Raw genomic sequence first — 26408 nt, forward strand, 5'->3', positions numbered from 1 at the left:
ATTGCACTGAGTTTCTTATTAGAATATTTGAAGGAGCACATAGGGGAGCCCGAAGAATTGCAACGCCACAGACTGCATGTTATAAAACAATGTCAGTTTGAACTTTCCACTTGAGTGAAATCAAGTCAAGTGCGACGGTGACAGAAACACGTGTAGTGTACTTTACTATACTTTTGAATGGCTCGATGAAAACGATTTGTTTGTTTCAAAGAGTAGTGTGCTATTGTTCACATTTATCTTTTAACGACAAAGTTTTTAAAAATCCTATTGCGGAATTATGTGGAGGGAATTAAAAAAATTACGAGTCCAAATTTATTGGAATTCATGAGACTGAGAGGGCGCTAGTTATTAGGCTAGAAGCTTGCTTGATCAGATCTGGTTCCCTTCTTCAGATTTTGTACAAGAGAAACACCACGGAAGGGAACCTGTCCACTGTTTACCTTTTACGGTTTCCCATCCCCGGCCCCAAGGTCATGCCAAAGACTGAACGCGTTCAGATGTCTGTGAATCACGCCCTTGACGAAGGGAGATCACTGACTTTTAGTAAACGTCACTGCACTTGTGTTTTTTGTTCTTTTGGGAAGTTTGCCATTATCTGTATATATGATATGGTCGGCAAAGCATCCAAAGGCACATCACTCCAACTGTTTGCGCATAGCGCCTCGCTTTGACGCAGTCCTGAGCACACGCACGGTACTTACACAAATACTATCAGCATCATGACTATGAGCGATAAAACAAGAACGGGTAGGGCCTACTTTAGTTTTGAAAATCCCAATTGTAGTTTTGGGTTAGGGCCTAAGTTATTGCTCACACCATGTCATACCGCAGGTGTGATAATTTAATAGTGCTAGAAAAGTAATTATTACCCCTTTTTCCTTCCCACAATGCCCTTCAAACATTGTACAAAATCACTTATGTAGTATACTACATGTATGAGCATTAACATGATTAAGGTTTATGGAAATAGAGATACCTATTTCTAATACTAAAAATAGAGATATCGCTTTTAACAATAGAGATATCTCAACTTCTCATTTATTGTTAACTTTGCATGCCCAGAATAAAGAGATCTCTATTTTGGAATTAAATGTCAACTTTGCACACCACAAATTTCCATATAAAATTTCTCAAGCTTCTCCAACATATCTGTTACGCCCCAACTACAGCATCAGTCCCAACTGCTGTGCTATAGTTAGGCCGGCCCAAATATGGCACAGACGGAGGTCCAGTGCATGCATGTTCCATAGCATGGTCTTAAGTCATTTTGTGTATCAACAACTTCACTAGTGTGGCATGGACGCGGGAGTAAGAGTCCGTGCTACACTAGTGGCGCTACGACAACTTGTGCTTGTAGAAATGAGTTTTCATATACATGTAGATGAAGTGCCATATTTTAGATGAATTATGTCAGGTGTGAAGTGCATACACTCGGAGAAGGTTGAAAAAATTTCTATAGAGACTAGTCAACAATAGTTGGGCCAGCCCAACTGCAGCACCACAGTTGGGACTGGCCCTACTATAGTTCGGGCATAATATATCCAAGTTCATGGAACTGACACACACCTGTCACAATTCCTCAAAAATATAACCCTTATTTTTGTGACATAAATAAAAACTTGTTTCTGCAAGTGCAAGTTGTTGGTGTACAGTCATTTGCAAAAGTTTGAGACCACCTGGAATTTTATTGGTATTTCTGTCACTGGGTCTGCATTACATTGTCTCATTGACCAATTACTTAACATGATTTTACAATGGTCTGTAACATCAGTGTAGTGCTATACACCCATTTGAATGAAATTTTTTGCAAAGGCAGGTCTTGTATGACATTTTGTCTGTAAGGCAGCTTGGGAAAAAAAAAGCCAGGAGGGAACACTGAATATTAGACTGTCCACATGTCAAATCATGGAAATGTAGTCAAAAATGTTCAACCAAGGTACCAAGGTTACACATTGAAAATAAACATAAGTTGCCATGATTGATTGGTTTAAGTTTAACTTCAGGTTAATGCATTTTCTATGGATGGCCGTAAACTTTTGCAAATGTCGTTCAGCTGGCCCTACTATAGCACTACTCTAGTAGGGATGGTACCAACTGTCGTCAGGGGCCGAGTCGGGGCTGATACCATAGTTGGAGCACAACACTCAAGTGTATGCCATGGAGCGAGACAGGTCCATGCTATACCAAGAGCACAACAGCACTCATGGCAGTAGCAGTGACATACTACAGCTAAGCAGACTTGGGCTGTCTTGTCTGAGTCTAAAAGGCCTATGGTAGACTTTCAAGAAATTTGAGTTGTGGGCGTGCATTCTCTGTATGCCCTATTTATGCTCCATTAAGGTGATAAAGGAGATTGAATGTAATTTGTAAGCTAAGACAATTTGTAGAGATTCATCCTAATCCTTCAATGGTTGGATGATTGTTGATTGTTCTGGTTAATATGGTTAATGGTTTCAGTCAATGGGGTCGCAGTATATCACGTCTGTGTAGCACCAAAACTCTTAATCCTGAGCTTGTTTGCAAAGTCGGGGGAGAGGGATCTTTAAAAAATGGTTCAGGGAGTGGTTGCTGGAAATGTCCAGCTTCGTACCTGTCCAAATCTTCACTCCACAGAACTACCACCAGGCGGTGTATGTCTCAGTGTACCACACATCTATCAGATGGAGGACTGGGATTGTGGCCTGGCCTGTTCCAGGATGATTTTGAAGTGAGTAGCAATGATGGTGTCGTGTGTTTGTGATCCCTTGGAACCCGAGAGGGATTGTGGGAAATGTGTCCATAAGCAAGACATTGACCTGTGTCTAACTTCTCACTTTACAGAAATTGGGTACTCACAAGAGTGGAGTTTATTGCTTTCTGACAAAAAGTTTAATAATATGTATGTTACCATGTTGATAATTAAAGTGCTTAATGTATGTAAACACTGATATTGCATTTGTAAAACACTAAATGGATTACTGAAGTGGTCTTTCCTGTCAGTGCTGAATACATGTTGGAAAGTTCACATGAACTAAGCTCAGTTGGTTTTAAACTGCTTTTTTTATCACTGCATGCAGGTTTATACATCCTGAGACTGATGATGAATCACCAAAATTTGATGAAATCTGTAAAAAGCTGGGCTTTGGTGAGAGGTAAGAACATTGGAAAACCTTCCCTAGGGTTGGCTGAAGTAGGGGAAGGCGCAAAGGTGGTTTCCTACCCCGGTTGATCTGAACTAGAGTTGGCAGCTTTCCTCATTTGTAATGATGAAAGTTTTCAAGATGTATTTCCAAATTGTGAATGATGAAAGTGTTTTGCATAAGTTAGGGTGGCACAATGCAAGAATATTGCCCAAACCTCAAGCGCTTGGAATGTTTCCAAATTGTCTCGGCCTGTTTGAAGAACAATTTATGTACTACTTGATCAGCCAACACTCTGGGAATGCTGGTTTTAGTATGCATACGCAATAAGACCTGATACAGTTGGAACTCAAAAGGGGGTTGGTAGAAATAGTGTCTACCCATCAGGAACATGGCTTTGTTTTGTTCAATAGAGAAATGTTTCAACCTAAAAAAGGGATTCAGTTTTTCCCCCTTTCCAATTTATAACCTGACAGTTTGTCTTTTTGAGCAGCATTTGGACAATTGACCTAGCGCATTTGATGGTGCAGTTCAACGTTAAACATCAGCTGTATACCATAACTCTTGGAGTGGATCCAACATACCAAGAAGTGGTGAGAACTGACAGTACTTTTTAACCCTTAAATGCATGATCCAAGACCTGTAGAAACCATTTCAAAGACCCTTTGCATATAGAGCAGCCATCTTGGAGGCATGTTCAGTTGAGTGGATTCAGTAAGAGTGTTGTGCAAAGAAGATGGTTATCATGCAGAGGATTAATTGTAATGGGAGTTTTTTCAAAATCTCAGATGGGGCTCTACTATCAGTTGTGGAGCCAAGTAGAAACTCTCCAAACCTAGGGCTGATGACTGATAGGACAAACAATTGGGCCTTTATGTTGCAGAAAATGGCACAGACTAGTCTCGTGGGTCCTGACTGGGGACTGTATATTTGTGAAATTGCAGTCTGAAACTCAAAGACAGAAACACACATGAGATTTGAAAAAAGTACTGTGTGTAGAGACAACTGTCGATTGTTATTTGTAACAGTGTTTGCTTTAGGTTTCCTCTTTGACGTTTCTCCTCTTGATCAGCAATTTAAGTCTCTTGTAGTTGCAGCCTTTCAGACCATTCTTGACTTTTAGTGGGCAATGAGAACAAATGCATACGTGCAATTAAATTTCCTTCCAACTATTCATTACAGCTGCGTCCCTGTATTGAACTTTTTCTTCTCAACTGACCAAAAGCAAGCTAAGTTCAAATGATAGAAGTTTGTGCAGGTTTGATGGTCACCTCTAGAGAAACGCCTCCAGAGGCTTCTTTAGCCACCCCCTCACTAGTGGATCTCAGTCACTAATACTCATGTCCCAGTACTTTTGATACATGTACGAAGAATGTGCCATTTGGGTGGCTGAAGGATTCATAGTACCAAATTTGTTTCTTATGGCACTCCATACCAAAAATGTACTAAAGATCAACTCAAGGGTTGTGAATTGTAAGGGTAGCAGCCATGAAAATGTTTTGAGTGCAGCAGCATTAATTCCTAAGTGCTTACTTACTACCATCTTTACTACCACGAGGGTAAGCCATCCAATGAAAGCTGATCATTTGTGGCCCTCCCGATGAAGGGGACAACGAAGGGGTGTTCAGTTTTAGAGGTGGGAGTTTTGTACGAAAATCCTGGATACACATATCTAGGGAAAATCCAGGGAATCTGGTAGGGAGTGTAAATCCAATTCACACAAAAACCTCAGTGGGATTTGAACCCGGGCCGCAGGGGTGGAAGGAGGGGAAAGAGCTACTATGCTAACCTGACTCCCCTTTTTGAACAGTCATTCCTCAGTGTGATTGTTTTTTTTTAGAAAGTTCCTTTGTGAATGATATGGCAGCATCTCAAATCATATCTGAAATACAAATGTTTACTCTCTCTATCTCTGTTGCTCAGGATTATTACATTAACGTAATGAAGAGTGAGTTCGTCTCAGAGCAACAGCGAGTCAACAACCTCTTTGCCAGTGCTGCTAGACGAGGAATTCAGGTGGAGAAAAGGTACACAGAATAGTGCCAGGGTAGGAGGGGTTGAACAGCAAAGGAATCTCAACTTAGTTCCTAAATTCCAAGTCATCAGTCAGTGTGTTCAAGGTTTTTCCGACTGAAACCAGGAATTTCAGTTTGCTGAATTATCGTTTAAGCACAAACGTATGTCCAGTTGTTCTGTGGCCGTTTGCAAAATCATCTGAAATTTGTTTCTAATAACATATTTCTGACATCATATTCTAGCCAAGCTATTTTGAAATTCCTCCAGTTTAAAGATGCATAAGTTGATGTGACACATTTTGTTACTTGTCTCGCCCTGTTCTTGAGTTGACGTGTTTCAAATCTCTTCTGTCCCGAGTGGGACCAAGAAAGGGTGCAATTTCCTTAGCAACAGTGGCTCCTTTGCTGGGAACTGCGTTTCCCCGGTTCATGAATACCTCATCATTTGTTTAATGCATGTTATACCAGAGGATGCACATACTGTACCCAATTCCTTTTCATGTGCCCGTTTGTGAACAACCATATGACAGAAAGCAGGCTTTAAGATGGGCCATTACATAGGCCGTGTCCAAAATGGGCTTCCAAAGCTATGGCCGTGTCTATTATCAGCATGTCTCTGCTTTTTTTTAGCTCTAGACAAGGAGTCAAATGCAGCCGTTGAAGACTTCCTACCACCTGCTGAAGGCAGATATTTCTGCATAAATGTGGAGCTGTATTCTGAAAAAGTTTTCTCCTGGCCCATTCCGTCTCACAGTCTGAACTGAATTTTGGTGCTCATGGTCTGAGAGTGAGCAATCAATCTTTTTTTTTTTTGCTTCTTGCTTGGCAGGTCTGTGACCATTGCAGAGATAGAACACCACTTGTGTGGCCAAAATCCTGCCATAGTGCTGGTGGATAACACGATACTGCAGTGTGAATGGTGTAGGTCTGAAAGCAATTGGCAAAAGGTACGACAAACTTGACACAAACGGGGCAGGAGAGGAGGTGGAAGGTGAAATACTCGTCTGGATTTTTAGAACCTGCAGTTGGATAATGCCGTCACTGATAGTACGTTTTTTCCACACATAGAAAAAAATGTTAGTAAATACATGTATCACTATTGGTGTCCTGCATATACGCACAGGATGAGCGTGCCATAATTTATGAATTTGTAATAGAATGCCCTCACATACACACTACATGTATACTTTGATTTATTTTTCTTCAGACTGAACCCATGACTGTATCATGTTTTTCTCACATCAATTGTTTCAGGGATGTGGCGATTGCTTCCCACTTTCGCACTCACGCAAGGGAGGCAGTTTTGTCGGTAAGATTAAAAATACCTAAATTTGAATCCATTTGCACAGTTTTCAATTTTTTATGACATAAAAAAATTTTTTAAAAGGGGTGGATAAATATATAAATTGATTTCAACAATACCCGCAACTGTTGAAAAGTTGTTAAAACCTTTCAAAGCCTTGTTGCTTCAGTAACAATAAGCCAGTTTTCTGTATTGGAATGAGGCAGTCATCTGGCATAAAACACTTGCTATCATGCCGGGTTGAACATGCTCTGTGGGCAAAAGTTGGCATACAGGACAGCTTTTTCCAAAAAGCTTTGAAAAGGAAAGATGCTGCATTTTGGTGTCACACTGTAGACACAAACACACTACACTGTGTCCACTCGCTGTGTCCTCACGCTGTGTCCTCACACTGTGTCCTCACACTGTAGTACTTGTGCACTCAGACACCTAATCTAAGTATTTTGTTGTTAGGTCATTTTATCGTGCTGTGTGGCTTCGACAAGACAAAAAATCGTTTTCTTTACCGCAACCCTGGAATTTCACAAGGTAAGAAAAACTGCTTCTGACATCTTAAAGGGTGCATATCAAACTAGGTGCCAAGATGTTAACAACATCAGCGACAACAGGGGTCCGGGATCAGTCGACGAAGGTTCAGTTGTTTTATTCAGAGGTCTCGGGGACACAAACAGAAATGGTTTGGGCAATGAAAAGGGATCTCAGACCTCATGCCAGACTGGGGGCTAAAAATAGCCCAAGAAGAGCAGAGCATGAATAAGGGAACTGAGGCTTTTTGCCAAGGTAATGGCATCAGTTGTACCAGAGTGTGGACTTGTTTCAAGCCCAGCCCACTTTAATTGCTAAGTGATTGAATTCCTTGTTAGTGTCTTAGTTTCTTTTTTTTTTTAAATTGAAAAGGTATTCAAGCCTAGTTTTATTGTCCTTTTTGCTTTTCAATTTCAGAGCTGTGTTGCTGTTCTTTCTCCAATTTGGACGAGGCAAGACAGTCTCATGGGACAGACGAGGACATTCTCTTCATATACAGATGAATGAGGCTAAATAACAGATTGGGAAAATACCTTTTGTAAAAAAAATCTATTTGTCATACTTGTTCTTTAAAATGGGAGTTAGTTGTTGTGGGTTCCTTAGGTTGACATTAACCCTAACCCTCCTGAATCCTTCACCTGTTGGAGGATTGAGGAGGGTTAGGGTTAAACTAACAAGCATTACCCACATTTAACATAACGATCAAAGCTTCAAATAATATCGAGGATCTGGTCAGGTTTTGGGGAGCCAGTCTTCAGTACAAACAGCACAAAGCACGAATGAACTCCCTGAATTTTGGGCAGGGATTTCATTGACACATGCCATTTGGACTGTGACAAAAAAAGGAGGAAATTCAGAACTTTACAAGACTTTGTGAAGTGTTTTTCAATTTTCAGAAGCGTGAGTGTGAATTTTAAAAAAATGAGAAAATCAGCTGATCCGAGGAAAAGTTGCATGCCTGCATGAAAGTTTTATTCTCTGTGGAAATTATCAGACTAATAAAACTGAGTATTTTAATCTTTACTGAAGAACAATTAGCCGGAGAAACTGATTTTAATCATGTGTAAGTTATACAGTTGAATGATGGAATGATATATTCTGTATTTGATGGAACAAATTGAATTATATTTCTTGGAGCTTTATCACGAATTGTCTGAAATGTGTTGAGCGATGGAACTTTGCCTTGTCAGTATTGTTATTAAATGTAAAAAAAGAGAAAGGCAAATGTGATTTGCTTCCATGAAACTGCCGTATCTTTGAAGTAATAAAGGAAATTATTGGTGACTAAGATCACTTTTTTTATATCCTTGCTTTATTTTTAGCATCAATGAATGGCTGAAGATTTCTCAATTGGCACTCTGAAGTTTTTGTTCTGTCTGTTCATCACTGTAGTGAATTTCTGTCAAGAGTTACAATTTCAGCTGTCGTTAACTTGTTCAGCTAGGTACAAATATACGTTCAGTCTTGTCATTTGATCAATTTAACTGTGCATGCCACTTGCTGCCGAATAAGCTCTTTAGGAATTAGTTCTCTGGCATCAAATTATTTATTTGATTTTGCATTCTGCCACTGATTTCATTCCAAGCTTCAGCCAAAATCATGATTTACATTGTGCATGTACAGGCATAATACTTGCAGTTCTGACCAGTGGGCATATGACTAAATTTTAGGAGTATAGCGATAAACTGTTCTGCAGTTACTAATCTGTTGATACATTAAGGAAAGCTTTTAAAAATGCCAGTAGCGAGATTTGAACCTGCGACCCTTGGGATATCATTTGACAATGAGTGCACAAAAGTTGATCCTGAGTGCTGATTAACATCAAGGTTTGTAAGAGTGTTACTGTCTCCATGGTATGCAGATTCGTGGCTTCTGATTGGCACTCCCAACATGAGGCTGGCTAGATCAGTTGGTAGAGCATCCACACGGTGTTCTTGAGGTTGCAGGTTCAAAACCCCCTCTAGTCATTTATTATGATTTTTGCAATTACTATGAAAGCACCTTGTCAGTTTCCCTGTACGGCTTACTGGACAGTTTCTCCACATATATGTGACCCACTCTTCAAAAAAGGCCCTTAAGTCATGCTGTGCCTTTCTATGTAACCGACCATTCCGTACATCTGCCAGAGATCAAGTCTAAATTTTACTGTATCTCAGGAATACAATGTGCCAGGTCAAAAATACACAAGTTTAATCCTTAATTAAATGCCTCTCTATCTGTGGGCATCACTTAAAATCACTTTGTCACGCCTAAGCCCAAGGGCCATTTTTGAAAAGCCAGTCACATATGTATTGCTGCCTTTTGCCACATTTTCATATTTTTTGATTAAAATATATGTGCCAATTATGCAAACCTCTCTCAGTGAGCTTATCCGTTATCCCCATTCAAGAAAATGGAACTGATCTGGTATCACCTTTGGTCACTGAAAGGAGATTTGAAAAAAATATGCTACGAAAATTTATAGCCATATTTAATAACCAGACAACTGTTTGCCTGGAAACCGTTTTTATCATTACTGTTTTGCACCACCGAGTTAGTGAAAATTTTACTTGTGGCTCCTGAATTGTAACTTGATCATGTACAATAGTCTGACAAGTACTCAGTTATTCAGATGTTAAAATCTGGCTTATAACCAGTAGCTTATTAGATTAGCATCCTACAATTTCAAGTTGGATGAAGAGTTCTTACTTGCAAGGGAAAGGTGACTGTTGTACAGTGCCTTGACCAGAGCGGCAGGATTCCTGCTTGACTGAAAATGACTTGGCAATAGCATCAGACAATGCATACACTGCTGAAGCTGGTTGCCAACCTGATTCTAGCCAATCAGAGGGCTCCTCTCTCAGGTCTCTGACAATATTGGGACATGACCTTTTGATATTTTCTTGACTTTGGGATTGGTCATTGTATCTTGCAATAATAATATCCGTAGCACCATAATCTAGAAGAGCATCATTTTTATAGTGCCAACTCTGCATTTCTCTACAAAAGGCTCTAGCCACTTTTCGAACATACCCAGGAAACATTCTCAGAGTGTGTGCGGATTGTGCAAAATGAAGGTTGTTTTATTTGTGTGCGTGGGTGATGCAGACTGGCCGCTAGTTGATGAAGTCATTCCTTTTGGCTTTGGCAAAATCAATGATGTTCTGCTGAAAATGAGTCGAAGCTAATGCAAGAAGGCACACAGAAATTGCTGCGCTACGTTTGCAGCCCCTTGCAGGTTTTGCACGGATACTGTATACGCCATTCACTTTACTACCTTCGCAATTGCACCAACTCCCACCACACACCAGTACCTGTGGACTCACTTGCTGTTCTGTCCCGACCCAGTCCTATCTGATTTTTGCAAGTGCAGTGGCCCGCCTGTCCGTGTTCTGGAAGATCGCTCGCATCAGGCTCTTCACTTCACTGGCGCTGAATGCCAATGCAAGTGGACCCTGGAGGAGTAAAGAGAGACCATGTCAAGTTTAATTGGATCGGGATTTAAATTTGACACCTCTGATTTCAGGCACAGAATCTTGATGAGCACAGAAATGCTTTACTTGACACAAGCAGGTTGCTGGCCAAATTGTGTGACATGTTTATGTTTTCAGTTCCCCTTGACTGACCGTCATCTTGTATCAATCACTTCCAGAGAAGCCAAAACATGACACGATTTTTATCATGCCATATTTTGACCATATCAATATGGTCCTTGAAACACTTCACAGGGTTCATTCACCCGGGTCATTTAACATTTCGCTGGTTCATTCACAAAGTCCTCATCACTGACCATCAGTCAATGGCACAGAACGTAAGTATATCCAGCAACTTAACATGGCTATTTTGAGCATTAATGTCAGTTGTGCCAGTATGGGCCCCAGTTCTTGGACCCAGAACTTCAGAGTTTACCGACCAAGCCATCCCATACAGTGACTGGTAACCATCCGTGGTACGGGGCACCGGCCAAATGCCTTTTCTCAGTAAAGTTCGGGAGGTTTGAATTGAATACAGACACTATTTCTTACCTTACCCTCGGCCCATCTATCGACAATATCTTGCATGCTGGCATCTAACACAAACAGCAACTCACTGAATGATGTCCATTGGTCCACAGTACTTTGCACAAGAACTGGCTCCTATGTGGCAAAATCAAAATTGCAAAAGACCTCTTATCTGCCACAAGACAAAGCACTGTTGCAAATGTCTGAGCCAATGTGTGGGGAAATTGTTCATAGGCAAAACAAAATCTGATAACGATGTAATATCAAATTGTTACCGTTCAACACAAATGTAACGTGCCAATCACCAGGGGCCCATTTTACGGAGTAAACTATGATCATGCATTTGTGAATTTTCTATTCGCAGAAAAATGCTTGTTTCACACACACACGTACCCCCACACGTACTGTACATACCTAGTGTGGATATTCCTTTCTTTTCGTGCAGTTAAGAAAACTCAGTGTAAATACTCATTTTTCTTGAACTGGGAACACGATTCTCAGCTAGCTTTTTGTACAAGGCTTCCTTGACTATTTCTCTTCCTTTTACAACAGATGACCCCTACAACCTATTTAGACCACAAGTTTGTATCAAAAAGCTGTGGATTCAGGAGTATTTACCTCAACTTCTCCTGGCTTGATCAAGTGCGGAATGTTCTCCTGCAGTCCTGACAGTAATGAATATAACTGCTGTGCATCATCGGCAGATATATCCTGTACAAACAGTTGGGAGAAAACAGCATTCTCAAAGAAATGTAGAACAATCTTGGCGATTAGCAAAGTTCATTCGTGAATGCGACTAGGATTTGAACTCATGGTGTTGAGTTTGGTTGACAACTTCGCGATGAATATGGAAATATCCTACAATTTACCGGATACTAAAAATTGGGAAATACAATGGGCTGGGCCCACATTTTTGCTGAGCAAAGGGTGCAGATTTGCAAGGACAACGTCGGGATGAAAATGTCTGATAAAAATTTGATAATAAAGTTGGGTGAGCTCTTCTGTACACATATTGTAACTCTGCATCCATGCATCTTTGCTCACACTGGACTATTACTCTAACTTGGCCGCATGGTCACTTTGACAGAACGATATCATTCCTGACTTTTTTCAAATTCATTACAAAAATCAGCGGAAGTGCAGTGGTTGAGGGTTAAAGGGTGTGATGCCATGACTATTTCCTTTGCATATGCCCCCGGTATCTTCCCTACCTCCATTAGGAGACTGCAGGACATTGAGGTAAATCTGGTTTTCTGAGGGGGGGTGGAAAAATGACTTGAGGGATATTCTCACCTCAAGTGAAGTCACTTTCTCAACAATGTGCTTCAGCACCGTGTTGGTCAGGGTGGACATGGCCTTGGTGTAGACGTTGCTGGGGAGGATGTCTGTCCACACTCGCTGGAGGTGACCCAACTGGTGCAAAACCTTCACAAAGACAGGGGTGAACCAAAAAACGAAGGGTGGCTTATCTTTGTCAGTGACATGATTCCAATGGATTCCAACTGATGTACATGTACGGGAGTGTGTACATACTTCATGCAGATGCCAAGCAAATTTGACTTTGTGCAAAATCATTTACATACACAACGTTCATGGAACGGATTGAAACCAATGCAAAAGAGAGAGTTTGATCATGCAGAATCAAACAATCGGAGGGCAGCAGTATCAACAGAAAAATATTTTTTTCCTTTTTTTACTTAATATTGCACTCATTTGACCTATACTTTAGAACATGAATAGGCCACTGAGGATGGACACTAGAATTTTACTCCCCTGTGTTTTATCAGTAATTGATCTGAATCTAGGGAAAGAAAAAATCCACGTTTTCTACAACATGGAATCCTGGATGTCTGTCAGACTTACCTGTTTGATGGCCCTCTCACTTCCAACAAAGTTGTCATCTGTTGCTACTTGGTCAAAGCCCTCGGCTCCAACTAAACTCTCCAGTAACTGGTCTCGTTGAGTTCTCTATATTAACACACACAGGAGGAACAAGCTTGTAAAGCTGCGGTAGTTGCTTGGAGAGCCAATTCCTGACGAAAAAAGGTGGATGCCTGAATCTCCTTTTTGAAAGGTACGGAAAAAAATCTTTGCAGATTTTCTCTTTCTGATCTTTTACAAGGGGAGTATCTTTGGTTAAACAATTTCAACAATTACAAAAACTCCCCAAGAAATCAGCTTCACATCTAAATAATATTTTGCTTCCTGTTCAGTCTGGTGTCCATCTGTATCGCAACAAATGTTAAACCAAAGTCTTGTGCATTACCATTTGGGCCAAGAAACACTGGGAAGCCAACTTCCTGAAGACTGGGATCAGGTCGACAAACGTGGACAGGCCGTCACGGAGCGGAGGGGGTAAGGACTGACGGTACTGGTGACCTAGCGTCAAGAGATGATGGGCAATGTACATGCAGTTGTTGTGGTGTAACGCACACAACTGAGGAAGCTTCTCCTGTTTCACAACACAGGAAAAGTAGAAATCGTACATTAGTGTGGACGCTGACAATTTCAGGAGGAAGTTCAAGATCAAGACTAGATTACTGCACAACAAATGCAAGATGCAGGCATGCAGCCAGAAATTCAGGGGAAAAATGAGGAATTCCGAACTGCACAAGATTTTGTACAGTTGTATATATACACACGTGTATATAGCAGTAAAAAACAGTGGAAATCAGCTGATCTGAGGGAAAAGCTGCATGGCTGAAGACAATATATGTGAATTTCTGCCGAGTGAAAACATTCACAGCAAAATGACCATTTTTCTCGGAAAGCATCTAACTGGGATAATCAAAGCCGCAGTGTCTTCCATGGCTTTGGAAGCAGCTGTTTTCAGATGGACCATTTAGCCCTGGAATGCAAGCCTCTCTGAGATCATTTTCTTGCGTCATTAGATAAATGCAGAGTCACTATGAACACGTCTGAAGGAATCAATTACCTTCTTGGCAATCCACTCAAAGCACAAGCCAACGTGATACGTCGTGGCCTAGTCTAAGCCATATACATGCACATACTGCAGAACGGCAAGCGCTAAAACATAACACTCAATTTCTGTGTCCGAATGACAGAAGGCACTATTCCTTGTGCGTTTACGTCAATCGTATAAAAAAAAAACAGGTTCGTCATTCATTACCTGTCCTTTTATTTTGCCAGACTCTTGTAACTTCCCAAATTCTGGTTTCAACAATTTAAAAGTCGAGACATCCACTCACCAGACTATCTCTGTGGTACGTGGGCACGACATCGCAAAATATCTCAAACATGTTTCGGACTGTGTAGAAAAGCTGGATGGCACTGCGAACGGAAGAAAGCAGTCGACTGTGAGTGGCCTAGGCCCTATGAGGGTCACTTATGTCTCAGGTTCGTCTGATGAAAAAGGAATCCTTGAACCCTTCTGAAATCGTATTGGTCGTTATGCTGGCTGCCCTGTAGTCGCATTCATGATTTCTTTTGCACCAAGAAGAAAGCAGTCTTGAGTTAGGCCGTGTCCGAAACGGGCTTTCAGAGCTAAGGCTAGGTCTACTGACTGAGCGTCTCCACACATTTCCAATGGAGTGAACACCTAGACCTAGCTCTAGACAACAGATTCGGATGCAGCCTTAGTATCTGATCTTTTAAAAGTGTAAGATAACTGTTTCTGTGTCTATTTTGCTACCAATATGTAATATGCGTTTAAACAGGCAGTCCTGGAGAGAGTGCAAAATGAATAAAATAAATTGTCATAAATATTTGTGGGGAAAGAATATCAGATAAATCAGTACATGACACCCCCCCCAATTAAAAATTTAGGTTTTTTTGCAAGTGAAGCGGACAGGCTTTGCGAGAATGATTCCAGCTTACCACTGCGGCGTGTTGCTGGCAGCTTCTTGTAGAGTCTGGTAGGCAAGATTGACCAAACACTCCACACTCTCACTGACTGCACACTCCGGCAGCGCAAATATACCCTCGCTGACATGATTCTTTTCCTGAAAGCACAGATGAAATACCAGGACGGTCTTCAAGATGTTATCCTATGCAGCAAGTTCCAATTTGAGCAATGTGAGACAAATATTTAAGTGAAAAAAAAAGCAGTTTGGTCATGCTGAGTAAATAAACCAAACTATATCCAACCTTTGTATCTTCTTTGTGACCTTTAACCTTGTTCTCAGCTACTGTACTGGAGCCGACCCTCTTTGTGTTGTGGAGCTCTCTCTTCATCAGCTTGCGGGCTTCAACTATCAACTCCTGACACTATAAGAAAGTAGCAAAACAAACCAACAAACTGAAACACAGATGTGAAAATGGATCATGAATTGCTTGGTATTCAAAGGCTACCGGAGATAGGTCATCTCCTGACATTGCCAAACAGATCTAGGCTGGGGCGACAGCACAGCAAAATGCTACTGGTGTCTTACGAGCTTGACACCCATGTAAACATGTTACAGATGTGCAAATCTGCTCACATGAACTTTGTGCCAGATGAATATGGCATTTTGCCTCAAGGGCAATGGTGTAACTGAGGGGGGGGGATCATGGGAGACAACAGTGGTGTAGCTGAGGGAGGGGAATGGTTTCACTATAAGCGGGGGGAATAAGTCCCCTTGGGAGAACGGTTTATAACTGATAGAGCAAAATAAAAATATAAAGCCAAAATACCCTGAAATACATCATCCAAGAGATCTTCCCACATTGCAGAAATAAAATAATTTAAAACAAGGGAATCCGATTCACCTTTTTGTTTGCAAAATGGACGTTGACATCCCTGGCGTAGGTCAGCAGTGGTGAAGCAGTTTCTGTGATAAACCCTGAAGACAAAAACAGTTCATATTTTACCAAATTATGTGGCGTCCAAGTAGTAGTCCTTTTTTTTTAAATGAAAGGCTGTGTTAGTTATATTTGTGTTCAACTCATGATCATGACCTCGCATATTCATTCAACTTGAAAGCAAATGTAACTCAAGAAGACATCACATTTTGGTAGCGGCAGTGCCGCAAGCAATGACCAAGTTTCTTTGGACTGAACCTTGGCTAACCTGTTTTCCGCAGTGAAGCTTCAAATGCCTCGGTTGCTGTGATGACACTTTTGTACTCATTCAGCTGATACGATAGACACAATATATAAATACAAACGATGAGTTACTTTCAACACAATGACTTTTTGAATACACGTATAAATTAAAACCTCTCAAACACGATAAACAAACCAAATGGAAAATATATTAAATTCATACATTTTGAGATCATTTTCTAGAAATCCCATTTTGATATCACTGCCTAGAACCACTGGCTTAGACAATTTGTGTCTCATTTCAAAATATTATATTGGTGCAAGTTTCATGTTTACAAGAAGCATTTTTATCAAACCTTTAATATTGTATGCAAAAAAAAGATCAGACTACCTTTGAGGTGCTTGTTGGTATGGAGTGAACCAGACAGTTTGTGATGATACACTTTGACAGCTTGGACCAAACAAGCTCTCCTATAACACAAAAAACAACCATCTTGCTGAAAATTTACAATATTTTCCAGCAACAGGAACTCACAGAAACATAATTAAATCCAGACAGACTAAGAATAAGCTACTTCATACATTAAAAAAAATTAGAACCCAAAAATTAATATCATGTGCCAATTTTATGTGTTCCCCTTTTTCCTTGTCTCTGATTCCCCTGACAAATTATTCTGTACCTTCTCAACAAACCACTCAACTTCTTCTTTTTCCAGCAGTGATTTCTCAGAGTAAGCCACATATACCTACCCAAGGTTACACTGAAAGGTATTTCAATGGCAAATACAATGAACCCAAGGTTACATCACAAGGTATTTCAATGGCAAACACAATGAACCCAAGGTTACATCACAAGGTATTTCAATGGCAAACACAATGAACCAAAGGTTACATCACAAGGTATTTCAATAGCAAGTACAATGAACCCAAAATTACATCAAAAGGTATTTCAATGGCAAGTACAATGAACCCAAGGTTATATCAAAAGGTATTTCAATGGCAAACACAGTGAACCGAAGGTTACATCAAAAGGTATTTCAATGGCAAGTACAATGAACCCAGGGTCACATCAAAAGGTATTTCAATGTCAAACACAAAGAACTTTACAAAATTCATAATTTTTTTATTAATATCTACTCAAGTAGATACACAGGATGTATTAGGACAATGGAATGCCTTTTTTAAAGTTCATTTGAAAGACTTTTGACTTGAGATAACATGTCTTCTGATTCACATGGGAATGTGTTTCTTACAACTTGACTTGGTTTTGTGTTTTGGACTCAGCAATTCCATGACAATTGGCTACCCTGAGGCATTTTGTCAATTCCTGGCACTCTTTCCAATTTTGGCTCCATGTCAATCTCCACATTTAGTTACAATCACTCGCCGTTATAACCAAATGAACATACTCAGACATCTTCCCCAGCATAGATACAATTTCATCATTTCATTGGCAGAAACTGGAGGTAGAATGGGCCAGTGTCTAAAGCCAAAGTGAATAAAAGCCTAGATTTGGAAATTCCGTTAAAGTCAGGTCCATACCTAGCATGGCCGTTAGCTTAGTGCTCTCATCTCCGTTTTTACCCTCCGTCCTCAGGCCGAGCAGCGGCCCACTGAGTGCCTTGAGTACTGAGTGTATGCTCTTGTACACAGCAATGGGATCCGACTGCACCTCAGACCTGCTGGGAAGCACCTTGAATGCGATGGTAGTTGACTGTGACTGGAACAAATTTGAACAACTTGTGTGAAAGACTAGTGTCATGATACTGCGCAGATGAAAAAGTCTGCTTGCAAAATGAGAGTGTGAAGTAAAAATCAGCTCCGACCCAGTCACAAGCAGAAAACAATCAACTGTGTTGACTACTTCCTGTCTCGTTATGGTTTGGACTGTGGGGTAGCGACTACGATGTGACTTGATGTCCAATAACAAGGGTGACATGCCTCTTTGTTGCCTGGTCATGTGATTGCTCTGGCCATTGAAAATAACAAATTCACTCAGTGTTGATGTCAGGGCCTTTCATTTTTGATCCAAAAAATGAGCTCTCTGAGGGTATAAATAAGCCTCTTTATGGTTTGTTTCTACCTTCACAAAACTTTTGGTTAATAAAAAAATGCGAAAAAAAAAAAAATTGAGAAGGTTGACTAAGACTGCATTTGGAACTGACTGTACCTTTTGGCCTGCATTAATTGCCGGCGTTACACTTGGCAGCATCACGAGGGGCTTCAAGATGTACTCAATCAGTTTCTTTGCTGCCAGTGGAAAAACCAATCCAATTAGCACCAATCTGCACTCATATCAGGCATTTCAGGGAATGAAGCAAGAACAGCCTTTAACTAGAGACCACTGAATAAAGACTTTCAATACAAGTCAAGTGATTATAAAAACATTACTGAGCTCAACCCTTCACAGAAAGTACCACGCAGAAGCCTCAACTCACCAAAAACTTCCATTTTGCTCTTCAGAATTCCAACCTGGTTCATGGCTGTGACGGTCAACTCTGCATTTTCACTGTGAACTAGTAAAAGGAAAAAAGAAATTCTTTGTTTATGAGTAATCTGAGTGAACGATCACCAAAAACAAAAACATATTTTCCCCCTCATCACAATGCATTCAATTTTTAGTCCTGCCAGAGGGCACATTTGTTGCTCAGATGCTGTCTGTAAGTTGGACATCTGGATATCATGAGATACTTTTTCACTGATTTACGAAAAAGAGAAAGAACTGAAAAATTCATTTTCGGTCAATTTCTGCAGACAAATTTGGTCATCTGAATTTGAAGGAATCCTGCTCAAAAACTACTTGAAGTACAAATCAAGGGACAGTTTTTTGAGGAAGATTTCTTTAACAAAAAATTCTTTTCTCCATAAGCAACGGTAACTAGCAATACTGGAGCCAGGAGAACACGCATTTTGTCAACACCTACTCAGTTTGAGTTGGGCTTGGTTGACGTTCGCCATGGTGACTGGATCTTTGGCGTGGGGTACATTCCAGATGACCATGGCCGTCCATGCCTCCCCTAGGCGATGCAAGAGCATCTCCTGGTTCACTCTCAGCTCAGACTAAGAAGAATGCAAGAAGAAAGGTGACACAAAAATATTTCCAAGTGTTGAAAAAGAAAAGATGCACGAGTACAAATTTATGGATAAATTCAGACAAACCAGAATTGATGACTTTTTACTTTACATGTGGAACAAAAAATGTGGCACGTGTGCAAAGCCATGGCAGAAAACACTTTAATAACAAAGTTTCAGGTTCTCGAGTACTTGACAAATTTGGAGTTTCTGTGTCTCAAAACGCTTTTGTAATGCCTAAATGTGACAAAGAATCTGCTACAAATGTGTATTAGCTGATATGTGCACCAAGTTCCAAAGTTAGAGGGTCCAGAAGGGTTTGATCCTAGCGAGGTCTTTGTCAGGGATTTGCCTTTGAGGAAGATTCTGTTGGATTTAAACAATAAACCTTCTTAAGTACTTCAAATTTTTTTTGGGGGGGGACAAGTAACTGCAGAATGAAGACATGCATACTGACTGACATCAGAGGAGGTAGACTGCTTGTGCAGTGTATAGTGCAGTCAAAACTTTGGACTACAAGGAGTAATTAGAGATTAGCGTACACCCACCCTAAGAGCCTTGACGATTTTCAGTTCACAATAACCATCTTCAATAAGAACATCCAGATCAGATTTCTACAGGGAGAAAAACATGAGACGTTCCCAAAGGGAAGTGGGTTGATAACTGATTCTCAAGTTTCAGTTACAAATGTAGGCTTTACGGCAGGGCAAGAATTGTTCCTTCAGATGAGCAACGTTTTTCAAAAGCATGACGAAAAAAATGTATGCCTTTCAGTTTACCAATGCATTGATGATGTCAGCAGCTTGCACATACTCCCCTGTTTGCATACAACTCTGAAAACCTGTCAGCAAACCATTCACCTGTCAAACAAAGGAGATATAAACAGATCTACATCATAGTCAATGTAGTTATTTGACAAATGAACCTGATTTACACTTTGCCATTGAGGATCCATTACAAGGGAGGTGCAAAGTCTTGGTGAGTCTGTGGGAAAAGCTGTTGATGACCGCTATTCCAAGATGCTCTGAATGGCTTTGATTGTCCACTTTTTAAGAGTCATTTCAAGAGAAGCTCTGTAGTAACCCACCCACGGGTATCCACAAGAGCTTCCCTAACAACTTAAGCCAGGCAGATACCAGTGTTGAATTTGAGTCCATTACAAGTCCTTTCACAAGTCCCTTCACAGGGCCGGACATAAGTAACAGAGTGAACAACGACAAAGTCTCAACTTGTGTTAATCAATACGCCTTGAGGATAAACAGCAATGTAATGCTGAAGAGTATACACTGGGAATAGCCATGTTGGCCAGAATGGCAAGGGAGGGTCAGGGAGGGTGGGGGGGTGCAACAAGGGCCATGGCCCAAACCCAACAAAGCCAAAAGGATTTCTCTTCTACAGAAAAAGGAAAGGCAAATTTGGGGGTCTGTTTCATTTCCATTCTTTCATGCAATACATATCTGTAAAATCATGATTAAAAAGAAATTTTAAAATATTTTTAATTACATTTTATTTTCATTTTATATCTTTGCGTATCTAAAATTTTTTCATTCTCAAATTTAATTTGTATCAAATTATTAAAGCTTACACATCTCATTATGAACCACTTTGCACAAGTAAAAGACCTACTGTAGAAGCTAAGTTTGCCATTCTGAAATTTGACTAGTACTTAAAGTCAATTCATTTTAATCAAACAATCCTGTGTCAAAAGCCCCGAAATATAGCCTCATTGGTCAGAAATGCCATGAAGGGGTTACATAAAAATTCCAAAGTTAACAATAATAATTACTCATTTCTTATCACCTTGCATAGTGATTGAAGCACCTCGATTATGGCGTTAGTTTTCTCTAACTGCCTCGTCAGGTCGTGAAGGTCACTGGTGGAGCTATTGAGCTGAGAACTGATGTCTCCCTAAACAATCAAAATATCATAACACAACTGAAACCAAAAAATCCATCCTATTAATAATCTGACAAAAATTAATTTGAAATGTTTCATTCAAGGATTCCTCTCAAACTACTGAAAATATAACTATTTCAAAACGACCAAATACTGAGATCACCAAGTGTAAGACTTGTTGTAACCTGTATTACTTACACAAGTGTGTAGAGCAAGACTAAAATGAGGGTGTGTTTTCAGAAATCTGCACTCCTTAAACCAACACTGCTCCTCTGTGTTGGTACAGTTCCATTTGGCAGCCATTATTTCTACGGCCAGATGGTACATACGTGTACCTCCGTACAAACTTTGGTTGTTATGCTGAGCAAGTGGCCAAAACAAACTGGATTTAGCATTGCATAAAAAGCAGAAGCTGGTCCAACCTTGCATGTGACTAGTATTTTTGCAATTACTTGGAAATCTGTCACGTGGAACCCTGTGAAAATGAGAGGAAGCCAACGGTCTTTTTTGGCTGCATGGCTGCATACCTTGATTTTACTGCTCAGAGTTTCCATCTCGCTAGTAAGTGCCTGCACTTTGCTGTGCAGCTCCTGTGTGGAGTCTCGGGTGGGTCTGAAGTTGGCATATTTCTCATGTACTGCATGATAGATTTCCCCCTTGATCTCATCAATGTGGGCTGATAACTTGCCAATGCGTGTCCCCAGGTCCTCTTTCTCTAACAGATCTAAGCAACGAGCACAAGACATGGGTATAACAGTCATCATACTACAAATCAGTTAAACTGTAATTACAACATACCTCCCCCCCCCACATTGGATATAGGACTACAAGTAGTTCAATTAGTTAGATAATTCCAGAAATTAGGGGTCCAAAAGTGTGACATTTTTGTGTCCTTGACTCCTTGTTACATCTGACCTTTGTTATTTGACATGGAAATATCCCAGAATTGATTTCACACTATTACTCTTTGTTTGGCAGGTAATCTGCATGAATTCCTCACTCTTAGAAATTAGAAAAAGGTTCTGAACTTACAAAATCACGTCAGACCTGACAGGGACACAAACAAATGGATTCCTAATTTCTGGAATTACCAGGGGTGACAGCAAGTCATTTTTTGCACGTCCAAGTCAAGTCACACGTCATTATATGCAAGTCCAAGTCAAGTCATTATATGCAAGTCCAAGTCAAGTCACAAGTCATTTGGTCACAGGGCAAGTCAAGTCACAAGTCATTTGGTCACAGGGCAAGTCAAGTCAAGTCACAAGTCATTTGGTCTAAACACAAGTCTCTTTGTCCAAGTACAAGTCAAGCTACACATTATTTTGTCCAGCTGTAATAAGCAAAAAGAACCAGCATAGGCCTAACATACCTAACTGAAATGAACAGGCATTGTCAAGTGCATTCAGTTTTGTGGGGACTTTAAGCCTAGATATTTTAGGCTACTCAGACAAATCTTGGTCTGGTAATATGCTTCAAAAATTTCACTGAGGTATATTTTGTCTTGTTTGTTTATCTCGTTACTGGTGCAATGATAAAAATGCCCAGAAGTGGATCCAGTGGGATTTGGTGGCAACCCCCCGTTCAGCCCCGGCAAAAAAAAAAGATCATAAACAGATGATTTCCAAAGAATCAAAGTTGGATGAGGCCTACGAACGCATAGAAAACTGCACAGCTCGCATAAGTGAGACAACGGCAGTGGGCTGCAGTATGCTACCAGATTCCTCACGGAATCCCTTCAGTACGCCTTTACATTATTGACTCCTCCCTCTCCCCCATTTCTTGAAAGGTACATCCACCCTCAATGCCAAAGGTCTACTTCCCTGCCTTCTACAGTGATACTTGATCACTAATGTTAACCCTAACCCTGTTCTCAGCAGGTTCTTTGTAAACACAGTCAAATCATATTAAAATTGGAGGATTCAGGACTGTTGGGCTCACCATGGTTAACCCTAACAGTCCTCAGTCCTCAAACAGGTGAAGGATTGAGGACTGTTAGGGTTAATGCTGGCCCTGAGCAAATGTTAACATTAGGCCAGTCCTGAGTTGGACCAAGAGAGAGAGAGCACAATTTTCTGAGCAATGAAGGCTCCCAAACTGCACTTTGCTGGTTCATGAACAACTATGAACATGGTGAAATGCACGCAATGACAGTCATGTCACTACCAACAAAATGAACACTCCCAACCAACATACTTGGGGCTTCTGCTCAAGATGGATAGGCCTAAGTCAGGGAGGTGTCCATGGGAGTTGAGTCAGCATCATGTCGCTACAAACTTTTAACACATGGCCACGGGGCAAAATTTACCCTTCGTGCTATTCAATAATCTTCCTATGTAGGGAGTCCGGCACTTTTCAGGTTTTTTTTATTTGACCTCCACAAATTCGGTACCATTGGAAAGATAATTTCAAAAGAAATTGAATGGTATAAACTTTGGCTCAATAGATGCAAGTATTGTGAAGTTATGAATTTTTTTGTTATTAAAAATTGGTGTAATCAGTCTGTCACTTTTTGGGGCGGGCACAAGTTTTCTTTTTATCAATGTGTTTGAATCACAGAGTCTTTTCCTTCATCAGTTCCACTTCCAGACATGCCAGAGTTGGACAAAGATCTGTAGTTAAGTCACAGAGGAAGTGTAAAGTAAACAATATCTTTTATTATGGAGAACTTTATCAATAATAAACATAGGATACATGTACATGTATACAGTAGCAGGTCAGTTGAGTTGGGCTTGAAATATTTAGTGATGTGTGAAAGATCACTGAAGCATAGTTTTGATGTGACATTTTGTCATCAATAAATAACTATAAAAAAAGGGACCAAGTCTGTCAGGTGTCATAAGTTACTTAAGTCTGGTCTGCTTGATAGGGTCTGTTGATAACATTTGATTGAAACAACATGTGTGGTTTATGCACTTGTTATTTGCATCTTGCTACCCGTACACCATGCATCAATCTGATGCACATACATACACCATATGTGCACAGTTGCACAACAGCACCCAAAAAGGGCTGTTCGGCACCAGTTCAACATCAATTTTTGACAAAAAAACAACTTCCTTTTCTTCCTATAATTCCAAGCTTCTAAATAAACACTGTTTCATGTATGTTTCATCAACTCCTTATAAATGTTTAGGGGGGATTTTCAACAGAAAAATGTACATTTTTGGTTACCTTTTTGTAGTCTTCACAAACCAAAACAAGGACTTGACGGTGCTTTAGTCAAATGCCTTGAGTCATACATCAAATAAAAGAGTATTATAAGCTCTACAAGATGATGACATCATTGTTCGAACCCGGGTGAGTCTCGCAAGATATTAGGCTTAGACGAGACTGTTGTTGTCACACAACAACAAACAAAGATGACCGCACACTGCTGTAGACGTACATGTACAGTAACTTGGCTCTGATCTTACATTATTTTCATCATGGGCTACTTCACACCCAAAACTTGACATAAACAGACATATATAAATGGTACTAACACAAATTTCAGTTTTACAACAAAACTGCTTTTTAAAATATAGAATTTGATGCACAAAAAGGGCAGAAATCTTTGATTAAAAACAAACACTTTTACACACTTTCAGATATACAATTTAGGTGCCGTTTCACTGGACTCCCTATCCTAGGTCTTGTATGTAGGCTACAGAAAGTTCCCGGATATCTGAAGATGGCATGTAAAGAAGGCCCAACTGACCATTCTTGTATCGTGGTCGGACATCCAGGAACTAATTCTGTAGTGTACATTACATTTGAATAGCAAACAGGCCTAGCAATAGGCTACTATTATTTTACTAGTAATTACACTACAACTTAACACTAAACTTAACCGTACGCGCGCAGTACTCCGGGGGGCCTACCCGGCCGCCTACTGCTCGTTTTGACATTATTTCCCCAACAACCAAAAACTAATTTTTCCCGTCCAAATTGGTCTTTATATCTCCGAGATTACAATACTGGACAAAACAGTCAGTTTCACCCCACAATAATTGCTTTTTACCCGTATTTGCGAGCAGAACATCTGTAACAAGCGACGCCATCTTGCATCTCCCGCGCCTTCCGTACACGTATTATCGAAAGGCTGGGGCGTGCATTACCTAGTGTGTAAATCAAACATTAGGAACAAGGTACCAAACCTGTCACAGCGCGATGGGGGGGGGGGTTACTACGGAGACGTTAAGAGGACAGCTGAAAATTTGTGAAAATGGCGAAGTCACAATGATGACTCATACTTCATAATTATGAATTAGCATTTTCTTCTTTAATTAATGCTTATAATATCTCCTTAACGCCTACGTACGATGCAGTCCACTTTAATTCAAGCTATAATTCCTGCTCATGTCGTTGGGATAAAAAGTGCGCCTCCACAGTCGGCGATTGCTTAGCACCCAAAATTGGGAGATTGTGTAAATCTTTGCCGGGATCAATCTCCAGTCCTTTGGGCTTCCACCTGAGAGCATAATAGATAAAAATTACTGTTAAAAAGTGGTCTCAAGTGCCCAATAAAGTAGAGGGATACCACTTGAAAAAATGGCTACATGTAGATTTTGGAACTTACCTACGTTGTAAAAAGAACGTTGAGAGTTTGAACACTTTTTGTACCCACTTTATGTTTTTACACATTTAACCTATAACATGTACATGCATATTGAGATGTGTTTAAATTTAACAAAGTATGGTATTCTCGGGTTCCTCGAACGGTTTATGTCCCTTTTCCATAGAGCAATGCTCGAAAAGTCATACTTCAAACTGTTATAGATATTATCATTCGAGAATTTTTTTTTACTATGTGAGCAAACTCAACAGCCCAGAGATGGCGCGCTCAGCACTGTGACCCTAAACATAATAACACTCTTCAAATCAACAAAATGGGCAATCTTGGGATCATCAAAAGCAAATTTTATCCCAGAGCAAAGTTAGAAAATGATGTTTAAAACGGTTTAGAAATTATCTTACGAAAAAAGAAATTGCTTCAGTCGAGAATGCGTCCTCTTAAAGTCTCCCTATATTATGTGAACACAATTCACAGCCATTTTTCTCTTCGAAGATTGCAATGCTAATTATGAATCTAGACCGACTCTCAAGTTTCTGATCAACAAAATATGGCAATCTTGGGTTCAACGGAAAGCTTATAATATCGTCCAATTATTTTTCTTGGCAGTGTTTCACACCTTTAAAAATGTACAATCGGCTCATGTAAACACACTCAAATGCCCTCTTCTCCACCAGAGTTGGCACCCTAAAAATTAGCATAACACTATTTAATTGAACAAAAAATGGCATTCGTTGGGTCATCAGAAAGCTTATAATGTATTCTATCCACGGTAATGTTAAAAAATATCAAATTATAAACTGTCTAGAAATTATCCTATGAAGAAAGTAACTGTTCTAGTCGGCATTGCGTGGTGTTTTGTACAATCAACTTATATATGAACACACTCAACGGCCGTTTAATCTCCCGGCAGGGTTTGCGCGCTAAATATGAGCCTACAACATTTCCAGGCAAAATATGGCA

At 40.2% G+C, this 26408-nt stretch overlaps 2 protein-coding genes across 4 annotated transcripts; one reads left to right on the forward strand and one right to left on the reverse strand.

Moving 5' to 3' along the window:
* Window positions 1-440: 440 nt before the first annotated feature.
* On the forward strand, window positions 441-8252 carry LOC110980688 (protein GUCD1-like). Of its 3 annotated transcripts, none has more exons than XM_022237586.2 (9): window positions 441-747; window positions 2614-2707; window positions 3057-3131; window positions 3613-3712; window positions 5043-5146; window positions 5964-6081; window positions 6389-6443; window positions 6891-6965; window positions 7380-8252. In XM_022237586.2, exons 1-9 carry the CDS (start codon window positions 720-722, stop codon window positions 7463-7465), a joined length of 735 nt encoding a protein of 244 aa, XP_022093278.2. In that variant the 5' UTR covers window positions 441-719; the 3' UTR covers window positions 7466-8252. The 3 variants fall into 3 exon arrangements, with proteins under 3 accessions (XP_022093278.2, XP_086997299.1, XP_086997298.1); XM_087141173.1 differs by having other exon boundaries at window positions 441-693; XM_087141172.1 differs by having other exon boundaries at window positions 474-543.
* Window positions 8253-24962, reverse strand: zw10 (zw10 kinetochore protein). The gene is made up of 21 exons (XM_022237580.2): window positions 24894-24962; window positions 21421-21617; window positions 20798-20905; window positions 19777-19857; window positions 19546-19611; window positions 18850-18985; window positions 18364-18441; window positions 18096-18175; window positions 17468-17645; window positions 16317-16396; window positions 15951-16014; window positions 15650-15723; window positions 15050-15169; window positions 14780-14904; window positions 14152-14233; window positions 13209-13394; window positions 12806-12910; window positions 12236-12367; window positions 11561-11653; window positions 10967-11077; window positions 8253-10396 (listed from the first exon to the last, which is right to left on the reverse strand). The coding sequence occupies exons 1-21, from the start codon at window positions 24931-24933 to the stop codon at window positions 10292-10294; spliced, it is 2241 nt and encodes a 746-aa protein (XP_022093272.2). The 5' UTR covers window positions 24934-24962; the 3' UTR covers window positions 8253-10291.
* Window positions 24963-26408: the final 1446 nt, after the last annotated feature.

Source organism: Acanthaster planci, linkage group LG09 (genome assembly GCF_054643075.1).
Source record: "Acanthaster planci isolate LZ-2023a linkage group LG09, COTS_SCS, whole genome shotgun sequence".
NCBI lineage: Eukaryota > Metazoa > Echinodermata > Asteroidea > Valvatida > Acanthasteridae > Acanthaster > Acanthaster planci.

Bases quoted from the DNA above. Each gene is read 5' to 3' on its own strand.
- zw10 (XM_022237580.2), bottom strand. From the start codon at position 24,933: ATGGCGTCGCTTGTTACAGATGTTCTGCTCGCAAATACGG. The intron at 17,646-18,095 runs GTACAGTCAGTT...AATTTGTTCCAG, and splicing joins CAATTAATGCAGGCCAAAAG to TCACAGTCAACTACCATCGC. The intron at 14,905-15,049 runs GTTGGATATAGT...CTGTGCTTTCAG, and splicing joins GTCACAAAGAAGATACAAAG to GAAAAGAATCATGTCAGCGA.
- LOC110980688 (XM_087141172.1), top strand. From the start codon at position 474: ATGCCAAAGACTGAACGCGTTCAGATGTCTGTGAATCACGCCCTTGAC. The intron at 3,713-5,042 runs GTGAGAACTGAC...TCTGTTGCTCAG, and splicing joins ATCCAACATACCAAGAAGTG to GATTATTACATTAACGTAAT. The intron at 6,444-6,890 runs GTAAGATTAAAA...TTTTGTTGTTAG, and splicing joins CAAGGGAGGCAGTTTTGTCG to GTCATTTTATCGTGCTGTGT.